The following is a 15597-nucleotide window of genomic DNA, read 5'->3' as shown; positions in this document are numbered from 1 at the left end:
AGCAACAACAACAGAAGAGACATTAATACAAATAAATACACAAATAAATAAATAAATCAATAAATAAAGTGCTATGAGTGTGTGTGTGTGTTGCGTGCGGCGTGTGTGAGTGCTTCGTTGAGAAGCCTGATGGCTTGTGGGTAAAAGCTGTTTGCCAGTCTTGTGGTCCTGGACTTCAAACTCCTGTAGCGTCTGCCTGACGGTAGGAGTGTGAATAATGAGTGTTGTGGATGTGTGCTGTCCTTGATGAGGTTGTTTGTTCTTCGTAGGACTCTAGTTTTATAAATGTCTTGCAATGAGGGGAGGGCTGCCCCAACAATGTGCTGTGAGGTCTTGATCACCTGCTGGAGTGCCTTCCTATCACGTGTTGTACAGTTACCGTACCAAACAGTGATGGAGGCGGTAAGGACACTTTCGATGGTGCATCTGTAGAAGCAACTGAGGATTTTTGTGGACACGCCAAATTTCCTCAGTCTTCTCAGGAAGTACAGTCTCCTTTGGGACTTCTTCATAATCTGTTGGGTGTTGTGAGACCAGGTGAATCCTCGCTGATGTGTGTGCCAAGGAACTTGAAGGTTTTCACCCTCTCCACCTCAGTCTCATCAATAAACAGGGGTCTATGCGGCTCCTTTTCCCTTGTTCTTGGGTCAATGATCATCTCTTTAGTCTTATCTGTGCTGAGAAGGAGATTGTTATCATGACACCAAGCTATGAGGTCCGCCACCTCTCCACTGTATGATGTTTCAACACCACTAGTGATCAGTCCGATGACTGTAGTGTCATCCGCAAATTTAATGATGCTGGTGTTGTTCTGGGAGGCCACGCAATCATAGGTGAAGAGCGTGTAGAGGAACGGACTCAGCACACACCCCTGTGGGGTTTCAGTGCTAACAATTCTTGAGCTGGATGTGTGATTGTGGACTCTAACTGACTGGGGCCTGCCTGTGAGAAAGTTAAACACCCAGTTACAGAGGGAGGGAGACAGGCCAAGTGTGAGGAGCTTATGTGTGAGTTTGTGGGGGCTGACTGTATTAAAAGCAGAGCTATAGTCTATAAATAGCATTCTGACATATGTGTCCTGGCCCTGTAGGTGAGAAAGGGCTGTGTGTACGTGAGAAAGGGCTGTGTAGATGGCAGTGTTGACTGCATCATCCGTGGACCGGTTCTGGCGATATGCAAACTGTAGAGGGTCCACAGTTGCCGCCGGGATGCTCTTTTTGATGTGGGTCATGACTATTCTTTCAAAGCACCTAATGACAATAGGAGAGAGTGCTATAGGGCGATAGTCATTCAAGCAGGTCACGTTGCTCTTCTAGGGTACTGCTCATCAGGAGTTTGGGTGTCAAAGTGGGCATAGAACTCATTCAGCTCATCTGGAAGTGTGGTTTGGCTGGACGTGGCTACGCTACTCTGCTGTCGATAGTCTGTGATGTGCTGGAGCCCCGCCCACATGCGCCGAGGGTCTGAGATGGAATAGTAGCCCTCCAGCTTCTGTCTGTTTCTACACTTCCGTTTCTTAAACTATTATTTCATGATGAACTGGAAAATGTGCCCGTTGCTGAAATCTTTTTAATATGTTGCCTTGACTTCGGCTGCATCGTCTTTTGCACATCGTTTTCATTTCATGTAACGTTTGATAGCAAATGCTAACTGGACGTACTGCATCTGTGTCTAATAACTAACGCTATGTAGCTATTTTGATGGACATATTACTGGTACTCAGGTTATGCACACAACTATTGTGTAATTATCTTTATTGCCATATTAAATTGAATTGTGACTGATATCAGCTACTTTGATTACCTGTAAACTTGGAAACTGTGAATGTGAAATACTAATCATGAGTATTTAGTATAGTACTTTAAATGTTTACTGGTTAGATTTTATATATATGTTATATGTTTTATAGTAAGAGATAAATCATGTCGACTTACAACTGAAAAAGTGCGTGTACCCCGATATATACTGTATGTACAATGTACATAAATATTCATATTTATCAAGACAGCAAAGATATATTTTCTATATTTATAGTAGGCGGTAGATCTTTGGGACTTGGTCATTTTAAAAGTAGCTCGCAGGCTGACAAAGCATGAGCACCCCTGATCTACACACTACATAGAGTTTTGTTCTGCACAGGACTGCAATCTATTTGTGACAGTGGCGGGTTGGACTGGGAGTTTGGCAGGGAGCGACATGATGACGTGACTGTCGCATTTGCATAATTGGCCATGACACATGATGCAGTGAGTCGAAAACATTCATCGCAAAATAAATAGGTGTAGAATGCCTGATGAGCTTTCTTGTTACTTCTCACTCCCACGGAAAAGAGCGATGTGTGCGTTCATGTCAGAGTTGCCAAAAGTCTCTTCACTATATTTGTTGCTCGTCGCTTTTTTGAAAAAGAGCGCCTACGTATCTACGTCATGTTCAGAATATTCATGAATTACATTACCTATTAAGGGATTCATGGAAAACAATAACAATTTTAACACCATGACTCCCAACACTGGTGGTGGTATTACTTTTAAATCACCACAAGTTGATAAATGTGGATAATCATTCATGATGCTTTTTTCAGGACTCTAATTGGAGTATGTTTGGCAAACTCCTCCCCCTCCGCATGAAGACGACCGTCAATTTTGCAGGTCCTGGATCAGTAGCATTCCCGTTTAATACGGAGAACCAGCAGGAAAACAAGCATGCTGTGTTATGCTGTGTGCAAAGGTCAGGGTGTGTGTGTGTGTGTTTACACCACCTGTGCACGGCCATGCGACACATGCACGTATGCAACTTTACTCCCCAAACACGAGCACGCTCCAAACTATTTATGCTAATCCCGCCTGCTCGCTGAGAAGCACTTCCTTTACATTTTCTTTACATTTTTCCAATAAATATTAAACACTATGACAATGAAATGGGATTTCTCCCTCTTCTTGCACACACATACACACTCTGTCTTTCATCTCCTCTCTGGCTGGGTGCAGTTTAGCATATTTGTGGCGGGCCTGCTTGTCTAAACAGGAAATAGGATGCACGACACAGCAGACAGGATCAAGAGGACAAGCCTGCTGTGTGTGTGTGTGTGTGTGTGTGTGTGTGTGTGTGTGTGTGTGCGTGCGCGCGTGCACGCGCGTCACATCGATGTATTCCAAGCAGGAGGTGTGTGTTACGTGAGGCTGAAGGCTCTAAACAACAACAAAATCGGCGGCGTGACGCCCGCTCACAGCCAACATCGTGAGAAGAGCACGGAGAGGCAAATTAAAGCGTAAGAAGAATTCTTCATGGAGAAGGAAGACGAGCGGGAAGACATTGTCATGGAGTCAAAGAGATAATAAATGTCGTCTGAGAACAATCATCAGTAGTGATCCTCATCATCCTCATCGTCATCATGGTCGGACATCAGCAGAGAAGATGACCCTTTACTGTTTGCTTCTGATTCATCACTGCATCTGCACGTCACGTTGTTGACTGAGGACAGTCCCAGACAAATGATTGTATAAAGAGACGCCAGCATTCATGGAGGACTCTGATTTTGTAAGTTTGTTCCAATAAACCTAGCATAAAAACGATGGAGTGCTCATATCATCGTCGGGGTTAAACTTACTAAATCAAGATCCGGATCAAATACATATTTTTCCCGCTGCACATGAAAAGAAGTGAAACAAAGATTACAAAAAAACATGTGGCCATCGTAAAACCTACAGACAAGTGTAAAAATAAGTGAAGCAGTGTTAACAGTATAAAATGTTAACTTTGCTAACAAGTGCGTGTGTTGACACTATAGCCTTCCTATTTTGACTGTTCATGTAACTTCCTGTTGTTCTTCTCTTAACACTGCGCAAACAAAACAGCTTCTTAACGTCATGACAAGACGTCCTCGGTCCACGTACGAGTTCAACCTAAATGATCGCTAAATGAACGCCTAAATCACGCACAATGTACACAGAACATACGACGTATATAATACAGTAATCAAAAAATGATATACAAGAATTTAGCCAAACAGTCATATAAAAGACAGAACACTTCTTTACTTTTATCACTCTGGCTGTCCTGCACAGGGCCTAGCAAAGAAGCAGATCCTTTCACATATTCAAAGACACGAGGCACGTAAATCTCTTTGTGACAGACGATTCGATTCACCTCTAGATACCAGGTTACCATACGATTAAAAAACGATTCAATATGATTCCATAGTGTACAAACGATAGGATTCTACGGTTAACGTTTGTTGATGTAGACGTTAATCTTACATTATAAAACAAAGAAGGCAATTCTACAAAAGTGGCATTCTCACAGTATTTTCAAATGTGTTTTTTGGTAAGATGGAATCAATATAAATTATAGCAAAAAAAAGGGCACTAATGCAAGGCCCCTCAAATAATAACACATTTCTTCAAAAAGTGCAAAAATGTGTCCAAGTGAAGCACTATTTGCCACATGGTATGGTGCAGAGCTTATATTTAATCCTAACCCGTCCTCTTGTCTATTACTGATAATTCATTCACACCATAACTTCTACTTGTTCACACTTACAATATTTCACTTTCCGACATTCCTGGATGAAATGGGAGCAATGAAAATGTTGTGTTAGCTTGGAAAAATAAACAATCCCATACTGAAAATGTCATAACTAGGCCTGCCACGATAACAAATTCTGCTGGACAAAAACTTTCCTACAAATTATTGCCGATAAACGATATTATTGTCAACATTATTTTGAGACCATGTAATGATAATATATGGCATAATAATACAAATGCACTATTTAAGAATTTAATTTGAATGTCAAGAGTTTTTAAATACAATATATGAAACAAACAACATACAAAATTAAACAGACAAAAAACCCTAATGAATCGGTGTCACTTTCATTATTAAAAACGAAGAAATAACCCAGAAGTACTCTGAAGTTCACATTGTTTGTCAATGCAGACGTCAGCTCATTTGCATATTCATTTCCTTGATTCACTTGCAACATTGTGTGTGGAATACGATGTTTACATTTAATGGGGTGTAACGTTTTGTCGGAGTTTGGCCAAAGTACTTGTTTTGGATGCAGCAAACTGCTTTTGGTGCAAAATGAGGTGATACTCTGCAAATCACTGAAACATAAGTTCCTCCGTTTTGTATAATTCATTTCATTGCCTTTCTCACAAACCTTTTCATATCACACAATGACGATACACAAACGGGCAAATTCTGGTTGTGTTTTATACACAACAGGCACAAAGAAAGTATTCGATCGTGTAGCACATGACACACACCGCTAGCAAGTACTGCCCTCATTGACTGAATAACTGACAGGAGGGTTCACTCACTCCGTTCATTCCGCTATAGAACCAACGCTCCCAGTTGTTGAGACAGATTCACGGAGTGAACCCTCTTGCCATCCAATCTGTTTGATACGGAGTGAAGAGGAAAACAAACACGCATGTACATGTCAATTTATTGAGGCCGGCAAAATTGTCAAGTTTGTTTTTATTTATCTTGCGGTTAATTGATTTATTGATTATCGTGACAGGCCTAGTCATAACTACAGTAAAAGCGTGCAACATTTCAGCCTGGGCATGATGTTTTCAACACTCCAGGTAGGTAACAAAGGTGCAACATTTAAAAATAAACAACTTACAAAGCAAAACGGGTAAGCAGCATCCCTTGAAAAAAGGGTACAATTCTTGCCTCTGTTGGTCTGGCGGTCAAGATATGTTGTGCTACCTTTGGACTTGCATCTTTGCATCGCTGACAAATGGCCTGGCTTTTGTCGAGTTTTCTGTCCTTGTAAAATCCAAAAACATTCCAAACTTTTGTTTTTTGTTGTGCTGATGTGTTGAAAATCTTTCGCGGTGATTACCTAACGCTAGCACGCTGCTGCTATTGACATCCATTCTCGTCTTCAGTCATGGTAAGCTACGAAGCAATCCTTTAGCCGACAGCCCAGGCTCTCACGTTGTTTAGGAGACACCCTGTCAGCCAATTGCTTATCTCATGATACCCGACGCATGTCTCTGCAGTCGATTCACCTATGGACTTTTGGCGGATTCTTATTGATAGCCTCCTGTGGCTGCTACCTTGTCAATCCGATAAACAGTCGCATCAGCTTATCGATAACAACCCTAAAGATACAGTACCATCTTTATCCTTCATTATGGTTGCAACTTTTTAGTGGCGGGCATACAACCAGTGTTGATCATCAAGTCTAATTTCACTTCCTTTTAACTTTACTTTTCTTTGACGCACTGCGATCAGAATTAACAGAAAAAATCTAACTAAAAACAACAAAAGTGACGTAGTCCTTCTTCACTGTGGCAAGGCGCGACTACGTATTCTTCCGCCTACGTATTCTCCTGCTGCATGCACATAATTAGCCCTATTTTTGTTGTTGTACAGTATTAATCATTTATGCCAGTGCGTTGTAACCATGGAAAGTCATAACAAGAAATGTTGTAACATTAAACGTTGTGACACAAGGACCGCCTGGATGTTGCTAATACGTGACCACAAGGTCACAGTCAAGGTGGAACAGCAGAGGTAATGATGGACAGCCCAGGTATCCTAGCAATTGTCTCTCAGCGTTGTCTTCCTGGAAGGATGAAGGCATCCCGAGGAAGAGGAAGATCTGATTCCCTCTTATTCTTAAATCTCTCCTAAAAAAAAACAAAATCCTCTTAACTCTGCTCTGACTCTTCATCTCTGTAATCTAATTACATGGGGGTGGGGGGGTCATATGGCAATGTCACTCAAGCATTTGGACAAAGAAGAGCAAAGCCAAAGCATTTTTTTTCTGTTTGTTTGTTCCAAAGAAGACATAACTTTATGCTAACACGTTTTCATGTCAGGGTGCTCCTATAGCTTAATAACACTTTTATGTCCAAGTGTTATTCCGGGAAACAGAAAAGAATTGTGTCCATAAGAAGTTAGAGATGGCGACCAAAGACACCAAGGACAAAAAGAAAGGATTTTGTCAGCTGGACGCTTCAATCAATTAACATTCATTACAAATCTCTGGTGAAGTCCATTTGTTGATGAATTCCATTAAAAGCACGATGCCACTAATGAATACCTGACAAGCTGAACCCAACTGTCCTCATTGTCCTCTCGTCAACGCCCTCTGTCCTCCATCTTGTCTTGTGTTTGCTCTCTGATGCTGTGTCTCAATGGAACACTAGTATAAGTTCACTTCAGTAAGTATACTGTGTACACTGTGTACTTAGTTCCTGAGTGTGTGAATGTTGACAGTATAGTCCATCCACCCATTTTCTGTGACGCTTATCCTAATTATGGTCACGGGGGTGTGCTGGAGCCTATCCCAGCTGACTTCAGGCGAGAGGCGGGGTACACCCTGGACTGGTGGCCAGCCAATCTCAGGCCACATACTGTATAGACAAACAATCATTCACGCTGTTGACAGTATAGTGCATATGTCCCAAATTCATCACCGCTGTTGTCCACTTCCTGGAAATGACAATCACAATATTAACTCACTTCTTCTTCTTCTGTCCTTGGTGAATTGCAACCACTCAAGGTAGTTCCTCTCCTTCCACTGCGAAGCCACGATGGCGACTATTGAGGGTGGTAAATTTCCATTACTATTTTGACCGTTTTGAGGGCCAGGCACTGACAGTGCACTGCATTTTGCCGTCTTCCAATAACCTTTGAAGGACAAGCTGTTTGGAAGGTTCCACAACATTCTCCTTGCTAGATGACCAACTTCAATTGACCACCATGTTCTCTTCTCTGGTGTCATGTGACCTGTTGTGTTCTTTTTCGCCATTTTGGCTTTGATAGAACATCTCTTTTCACTAAATCAACTTTCTTCTTTCATCTCAGGCGGCCTGGTCTTCCATCTTCTCCTCTTTCTTCCTCCTCTCTATCTGCTTTGATTCCCCATCTCGTCTCTTTAGGCTGAGAAAAGTCTTCTTCTGGTCTCGCCGGGATGAAGATGAAAGTCTGTTTTTGTGGACGTTGTTACCGCGGCAACGCCTCACCTGTTGTGCTCGCCTTCAACCTCTAACGAGAAAAGTAAGCTTCAAAATGCCGAGTTGTTCTTCATCATGTTTGTTCGCACTCGCCTTCTGTGAGCTTCCAGCCTGCCGGTCTTCAAACTTCAAACATGGAGGACACGCACATGCGGTCATTAGTGAGTCATGTGACCCTCTCGCTAATTTGTTAGCTTCACCATCATGTGTGGGCGCCGTCCTCATGAAGGCCGCACAGTGTTTGCGGGCCGGGGTCGGTCTTGGAAATGGGAAGAAGGAATGATGAAAATAGAAAATTGAGAAGGTCAAAGAGCAGGCTTGGTGGGGCTGAGGGGGTGGGGGGCTAACGGGAATCAAACAGCGGGAGGGAGGATTCATCTCCACTCATCCACAGGGGGGAGACCGGCAGACTGACTGATAACACAACAAAAGAAGAAGAAGAAGACGCTTGTTGATCCTCTGAGCATGTACGCTCATCCTCACGAATCTGTGTGCGTGTGCGTGTGCGTGTGAGTGTGTGTGTGTGTGTGTCAGGAGGTTGCCTTCCTTTCGTGCGTGAACGTCTCCATCATGATAAGACAGCATAGGACGGAAGGACGGGAGGATAAAAGGTAAAGAACGAAGGCAGAAAGTAAATGGTATCAAAGTTTTAAATTATGTTCAAATAATTAACATTTAAAACTTTCATCTGCTAATTAAAAAATCTGTATCTTCATCCTGGGGCGTCAAAGTAGACATCAGCATCATCACACAGGCATGCACCCACTGGCGGCCACTACAATGACCTTTCACCTCCAGCTATAACGCCAGAAGGCCTCGCTCAAACACACACACACACACACACACAATATTCACCATCACGCTTTCTGCTAGAAAGGCAAAGTTTAACCTTCCAGAAATATCCACTGTGTGTGTGTGTGTGTGTGTGTGTGTGTGTCAGTCTATTAATTTTTGGTGTGTCTGCCACCCCAGAGCGCCTCGCCTACAATGGATAGTCGCAGCAGGCCCGAGGTCTGCCGGAGGGGCGTTTGGATGATGTGGTATCTTAACAGAGCACTAATTCAATTAAGAGGCAGGTTAGATGAGGAGGAGGGCTTTCTGTGTGTGTGTGTGTGTGTGTGTGTGTGTGTGTGTGTGTGTGTGTGTGTCAATGAAAAAATGAAAAAAAGAGGAGAGGACAGAAAGTGAGAGGACAGACATGAGGACATAAGTAGGTAGGAAACATCCCGCCTGCAGAGTCCCAGTTGACGAGACCAGGTCATCTTAATAGTAGATACACAATCACCCGCTTTAAAGACGCACAAAGAGACCCCGGCCCTCGCCGTGCTGTAATAGTCCACATTGAATACAAATCTTTCATGAGTTCACGCCTTCACAAGCAGAACCGACAAACGAAAGCAAAGTCCCGTCCCTGCACTTTGCCTCGCTCTCCTAAATGGCCGCCATCAATACTTACAATCTTTGGCGGCTCCCAGCTCCTTTCTGCCTCGAATCGATGGCATCCCGCTCTGAGCCGTGACGAGGATCAAAAGCGAGAACATCACTTGGTGCGATAAAAAAAAACCTTTATGACAGAATGACACTAACTTGTTTCAGTGCCAAGCGTCAAAATGGATCATGTGACATGTGACCACGCACCTTCTAATTTCTTCTACTTTGTCACCTAAAGTTGCTTCCAAGAGTGTTTGTGTGTGTTCATCATTGTGTGCTTCTTTATGTGTCTGCATGTATGTGACGCTCATTTGCATACATTTGCTTTACACTGAGTGTGTGTGTTGCTAGGCTAATCAGACGATGCTAGCTGTTCACTGTGTGCTGATTAATATCCTGTTAGCGTCATGTGGCGACGGTTCCTCCATACATCCTTTGCCCTCATTAAGACGATGTCTACGATACTCAGCACGCGGAGAAGGGTTTTTTTCTTCAACACTTTTCTTTTGATTGGCTGAAGCTTTGTTAAAGTTTGTCTTCTAGAACTTAGCTGCTCACCATGTGTATTGCTACTACAGTATGTTTGTAAGCTGGGGTGTAAAATGTACAGCCCAGGGACCATTTTCAACCCACCGCTTGTTTTTATTGTAAAAATAGAAAGGGTTAATTATTAATGTGATATATATATACTACCAGATATTACACTAAATTGCTTTGTCACCCATAACACAAAGCTAGAATGTGTGTGTTTTGTGCAGATAGCTTGGCATACGGGTCATTCCACTGAATTGACCACATTTGCGTCTGTTAGAAATAAGGGCGTGACGAAATATGAGTATATCAAACTATTTAACCCCATGATGGATTATCAGTACTCTCTCGCCGTGGATCGTTTTTTTTATTATCATTAAAAATGTGTCAAAGTGGCCTCCCGTCTTTTGATTCTTCTGCATGTGAACCCCAGGATTATGCTTATAGCAGTAGTGTGCAGTCAAGGCCAACAAAGCCTTCTCTGGTGGCCTATCAGAACCACTGACCTACATTTACAACTTAAATTCTACTATTTGTTCCACCAGATTGATTTCTTCAGTCCATTATCTTCATTTAGCAGTGTGTTTCTTGGCTGCACTGCGTCCAGTAGAGTGCGTGTATGTTCAATTTTTTTGTCCAATCAGATTTCAGCTTCCATGTGTTGCCATATCCCTGTAATCTGCTCAGGGCCTTGAGAATCAGGAGTTCTGGCCCCTGTTACATACACACTATTAGCAATGGGCTGTTTTTTTTAGCCAATCGGACGTCAGAATCACCTCTCAGGGCCAGCTAGCTGGCCCACAATGACATCAGCACTCTGGTTAATCAGAGAAAAACTGTTCAACAAGCCAAGTTACGCCCACAATAGCTGATTGAGGAGGAGAAACACCTCCTCAATCTACTCACCTCTGGCGAGTAGATGTATTTTACTTAAAAGGTTTTAGATTTTCGTCATGTTACTTGATAAATATAAACATGATGATGTTATAGTGTAGATTGTAGGAGTTGTCTGAACACTTAATCACCAAGCCATTCTATTTATGTTCGATCACCGGTGGAAATAAATGAGTCACTATCTTAAAGTTACTAGCAGTAATGTAAGTCAGGCATATTGGTGACTATGCATTCGAAGATTATCGAGAGAATATTGGTATCCTGGCAATCTTACGTCAATTGCTATCTGACTTAATGTACTGGACTTCACTCTTAGCTAAGCACCTGTATGGTGCAGTGCTATGTATCTGTCACTGTACACGCAGCATGGCAAATAATCAATATCATTATTTTTTGGTCCTGGCTCTCATGGTGTCTGGTGAAAAAAAATCTGTCCGACCCACTGAAGGCCCAGGTTCCAAATGTACCTTATTTGTTACTTTAATACGTAGCTCAGACATGAACTCACGTTGGAAGAGGCCACACCTACCTTGAAGCTGGCCAGTTGGGTTGAGGCTTCGCTGTCCCTGCGGAGGCAGGAGTTGAAAATGAGGAGCTCAGTGTGTCGTAGCCACGCCTTCAGCTCCTTGATGCGTGCCTGCAGCTGCTCCAACATGGCCGTGCTGAGCGGCGAGAGAGGGTTCTCTGCTGCCGCTGGCAGGGGGTGCACCTTGGCGGGGGAGCAGTGGATCAGCTGGGTGGACCCTGAGTGGCCAGACAGGATGTTCTGCAAAAAGAGAGGCTAGTGTGTCAAAATCCAACTATTATATATTTCATTTTTGGAGAATTTTACAAAACTTTTAAGTAAATGAAAGCAAATTTTGCAGGGAGATAATTATAATTTAACATGAAACAGTAATATTTCTTGCAAGGGAAAAAAAAAATTAAATCTGCTGTATGTCACTAGCTAATCTGCTAAACTTTTTTCAACCAAAAAACAAAAAAAGATATACGAACACCACCACCACTAGCATATGTTACCAACCGTGGTTTGAAAGAACAGATTGAACAAAAAAGGTCAAAATTATTCACTATTACAAATGAATCTGCATATCATCTACATAGTGATATGGACCTGTGTGTCTGCAACAAAGTTTCTATCTGCATACAAAACTGCCATCAATTCACTGAAAATATCGACTTTTGGGTGTATGAAAATAATACACATAATTTCTACATCGTAAAGTCAGGATTCTGTGCTTACTAACTTGTTATTCTATGTAATTAATTACCTTAACTAAACTTTTTAAAACTTACTTTAAAATATTATTATTCAAATATTGGTATTATTTTATTTATTGGTGAATTGCCTGCGAGCAGTTTTTTATGTTTCATTTTAAAAATCATTACAGCTGTTTCCACAAAAGTGAAGTAGTGTTTTCTTTTATTTACATATTGTTCCCTGAAGGCTTCACAATACAGAATAGTCATTACGTCTTGAAGCTGCTATGCTCTTCTGGACTGAACTGAAGTGACTTGTTGGCCACAGATACATAATAATAATTAGAAAAGCGCTCACATTTGCACATTTTTTTGCTGAGACTCTCCTCAATTTGCTTTTTGTTTTGGCGGATTTTACAATGTCCTTTGCAGTGAGGAAAAACAGGACAGGCTCGTGTTTTTACTTTTCATGGCACTTTGAAAGAGTTTGCCTAATTAGCATACATAAACGCCCCCATTGCTTCTGCCAGGCGAAGGCTCAAAGGTCTTGAAGATCAAAGTTATTTGAGTTGTGTTTGTTGTGGTTGACAATGGCAAGCGTTGAAAGGTCAGTGTGACCTCATGAGGCAAGTGTAGGTGAGGACGTAAAGGTGATTGTCGCTTCCACACTTTGTTGATTAATTCCAGTGCGCGCGGCGGCGACAGCTGGCGGTGCCTCATCAGGACGATGAAAGGCGACGACGTGACTTTGTTCCCGGGAAGAAACAAAAACCCTTCTCCTGTCGACCGAGCTCGTCGCCGCCGACGCCATCTGCGAGCGTCTCATCTGCTCCGCGTCCCTGATCGCAGTCGCAACGTTAGCAGAAGCGTGCGAGCGCGCTCTGACATATGTAAGCGCCCCTTCCGAACAGATTCCATCTCGGAAATTGAATGACAGCGGCAGATGAGGCGTCGCTCTTCCGCCGCAGTAAGCAGGCTGTGATTAAACTTCATGTTTGGACCGCGGCCCGCGCCCGTCGCCGGGGGACAAAGTGCCAGGGAAGCATTCACATTCTGAAGATATTTGATGCATAAGTGGACCTGAGGAACTGTTCACCGCTCAAACAACTCAGAATTCTACCTCCTCATGTTTGACCTCCGAGCCTCCACTGGATGTTCTTGCTTCTTTGCTAAATTGAATCCATGTGTGACATCATCAAATGTAGGAGTGGTTTTGAGGAGTGTGTGTGTGTGTGTGTGTGTGTGTGTGTGTGTTTTACCTCCAGCTGTGTCCAAGTGTGTGTCAGGTTGTGGATCTGATGGTGGAAGTTTGAGGGCAGTTCTGTCCCACTCCTCTTCAGAGACTCTGCTCGGCCCAGCAGGCTGGTCTTCCTGTTCTCCATCGCCATCAGCTCAGCGTGGCTGCTCTGCACACGCACACACGCACACACATCATGACACACTGACACACTCATGTAAAGTCACACATACTTTTCTCTCTGTAAATAAAAAGAGCTCCTGGGGTACAAAGTATAACTGGCTACAATGGAGCCAATGATATCTTACGTTCAGATTATGTCTAAATGGAATACTTCCATCAGTACACTTCAATAAGTATACTAGGTCAACTATGTACTTGCTTCCTGAGTGCACACATTTTGAAAGCGTAGTGCTGTCCCAGATCCATTACTGCCATTGCGCACTTAGCAGAAATGACCGTCACAATATTTACCTTCTTATTATTCTCCCCTTTTTAATGGCAAATAGCAAGGAATGAGGGTGGTAAGTGTCCATCAGTGCACACTCACCATTTTGAGTGCAACACTCGGGTACTGACCGTGCACTGCATTTTGCAGGAACGCACGTCTGCACTCAAAAGACTAAGTGTAAGTACGCAAGTGCCACAACTGAAACACAACCACAGTGTGAGGCAGCCATGTTTGTAGTCAACATATCAATCAAGCGTTTAACTCACTGCATTGCTAAATTTGACCACTTTAAGGCCAAATAGTGAAAACATTCTTGAGAGCATCAAATACGTCTCTTTGCCCGCTTCCACTCCCTGTGTGTTGGCTGGGAAGCGTTGCGGAGGTGCGGAGCTATTTTGGAACCAGAAGGTAAACAAGGTTCACTTTTAAACTAACAGCAGCAAAAAAAAATGACCAAGAATCGGCTTTCTCTTTTGTCAATCACTTCCTTCATCTTTATTTTCTTCACCGTCACGCTTGCTCGTCCTCATCTGCGTTGTTAGTGCAACTCTTCATCTTTTTAGCGCCTCTTCCCTCCTCCTCACTCCTCTTTTCATTTTCTGCATCGATAGCTGCTTGATTCTACTCTTCCTCGTCCTTCATCATTACCGCCGCCGCCATTTGAATATTTAAATGTCTCCAACGGCGCACGCACGCCCGTGTTTCTGCTCATGCTGACATTAGAGCGGCGGCGGCCGTTTCTCAATGTCGCCGATCCTGATGGAGATGGTATCTTTTGACGTGTGGCCACCATCCATCCCCTTCACTTAGGAAGGAGGCGGAGCAACAAGGTAAATATGTGGACCAACAGCCAGAAAGTGTTAAGATTTATTTGCTGATGGCAAATGTTGATCTGAAATAGGAGGAAGGACGTTTATCCCTCACTTGTTTGTTTGAAGGATGCCATTGAAGAGGAAGAGGAGGGAGGAAGAAAGCAGACATTAAAATGCATGAGATCCAAACTTGGAGATAAATGCTGATCTTGAAGAAATGAGGGTGAGAGGCGGAGGTGCACGGATGGCTAGTTGTGATGTATTCACGCCTGGGGACAATCGCCATGCAAGGATGGACGGAGACGTGGAGGCCTGAGGACGGAGGAGGATGAGGACGAGGAACAAACACTTTCCCACTTCCTGGTGGAAGAACATTCCAGACTCCATGGCTGTGTCACAAATGGAATGCTGGATCGGCTCCAGCTTACCCATGACTCTAATGAGGAAATTCAAGTCTGTCCATTAGAATTCCAAGCAAAACACAACACCCCCCCACTGCCCAACTGCTTATTGTGGTGCACCCATGTTATTTGCTTTTATTTGCTTTTATTTTGAAGGTAGCTGTGCTGCTCTGGCAGGACCAGAGAGGATTTCTTTCTTTCATGAAAGGTCAATTACAGGAAAACGATTAAAATGGTTGGGCGCCAGGAGAGAAGGGCAAAATATGGGAGCGTGTCTACGGGACAGCGCAGCGCCGCCCCAAATCTACGACTGACTGAAATGACAGTTGCAATATTTACCTTCTTCTTCTTCTTCTTCTTCCATTCACTACTTTACACTGCTACGAGTTGCACTTCAGCCGCCATTATTTCAAGTTAGTCCCTCCCCTTCCGTTATGTAGCCAAGATGGCGACGACCTGAGGGTGGTAAGTGTCCATCACTATTTTGGGAGTGCCACATGCACTGCATTTTCCCGTACTTCTGAGCGTGAGCGCACTCATGCATTCAAAAGACTAAGCGTAGGTACGCAAGTGCAGAGCGCAAAGCATGATGAGCCTTTTCACCGGTTGTGTTGAAAATGCTTTAAAAAAAAACTTTTTGCAAGAATAACAAGTCGGG

General features: G+C 43.2%; 1 protein-coding gene across 6 annotated transcripts in view; it reads right to left on the bottom strand.

Annotated features, from left to right (window-relative positions):
* The window catches only part of akap6 (A kinase (PRKA) anchor protein 6), a 128480-nt gene that overhangs the window by 14363 nt on the left and 98520 nt on the right, over positions 1-15597 (bottom strand). For all 6 annotated transcript variants that reach the window (XM_054795647.1, XM_054795646.1, XM_054795650.1 and 3 more), the window contains 2 exons: positions 13298-13444; positions 11368-11604 (listed from right to left, as the gene is read on the bottom strand). In XM_054795647.1, the coding sequence (XP_054651622.1) occupies positions 11368-11604; positions 13298-13444 (384 nt within the window). The remainder of the gene's footprint in view (positions 1-11367; positions 11605-13297; positions 13445-15597) is intronic.

The sequence above is a fragment of the Dunckerocampus dactyliophorus genome, chromosome 13 (assembly GCF_027744805.1).
Source record: "Dunckerocampus dactyliophorus isolate RoL2022-P2 chromosome 13, RoL_Ddac_1.1, whole genome shotgun sequence".
NCBI lineage: Eukaryota > Metazoa > Chordata > Actinopteri > Syngnathiformes > Syngnathidae > Dunckerocampus > Dunckerocampus dactyliophorus.
The sequence above is the reverse complement of the archived record's forward strand: the minus strand, read 5'-3'. Positions and strand labels throughout refer to the sequence as shown.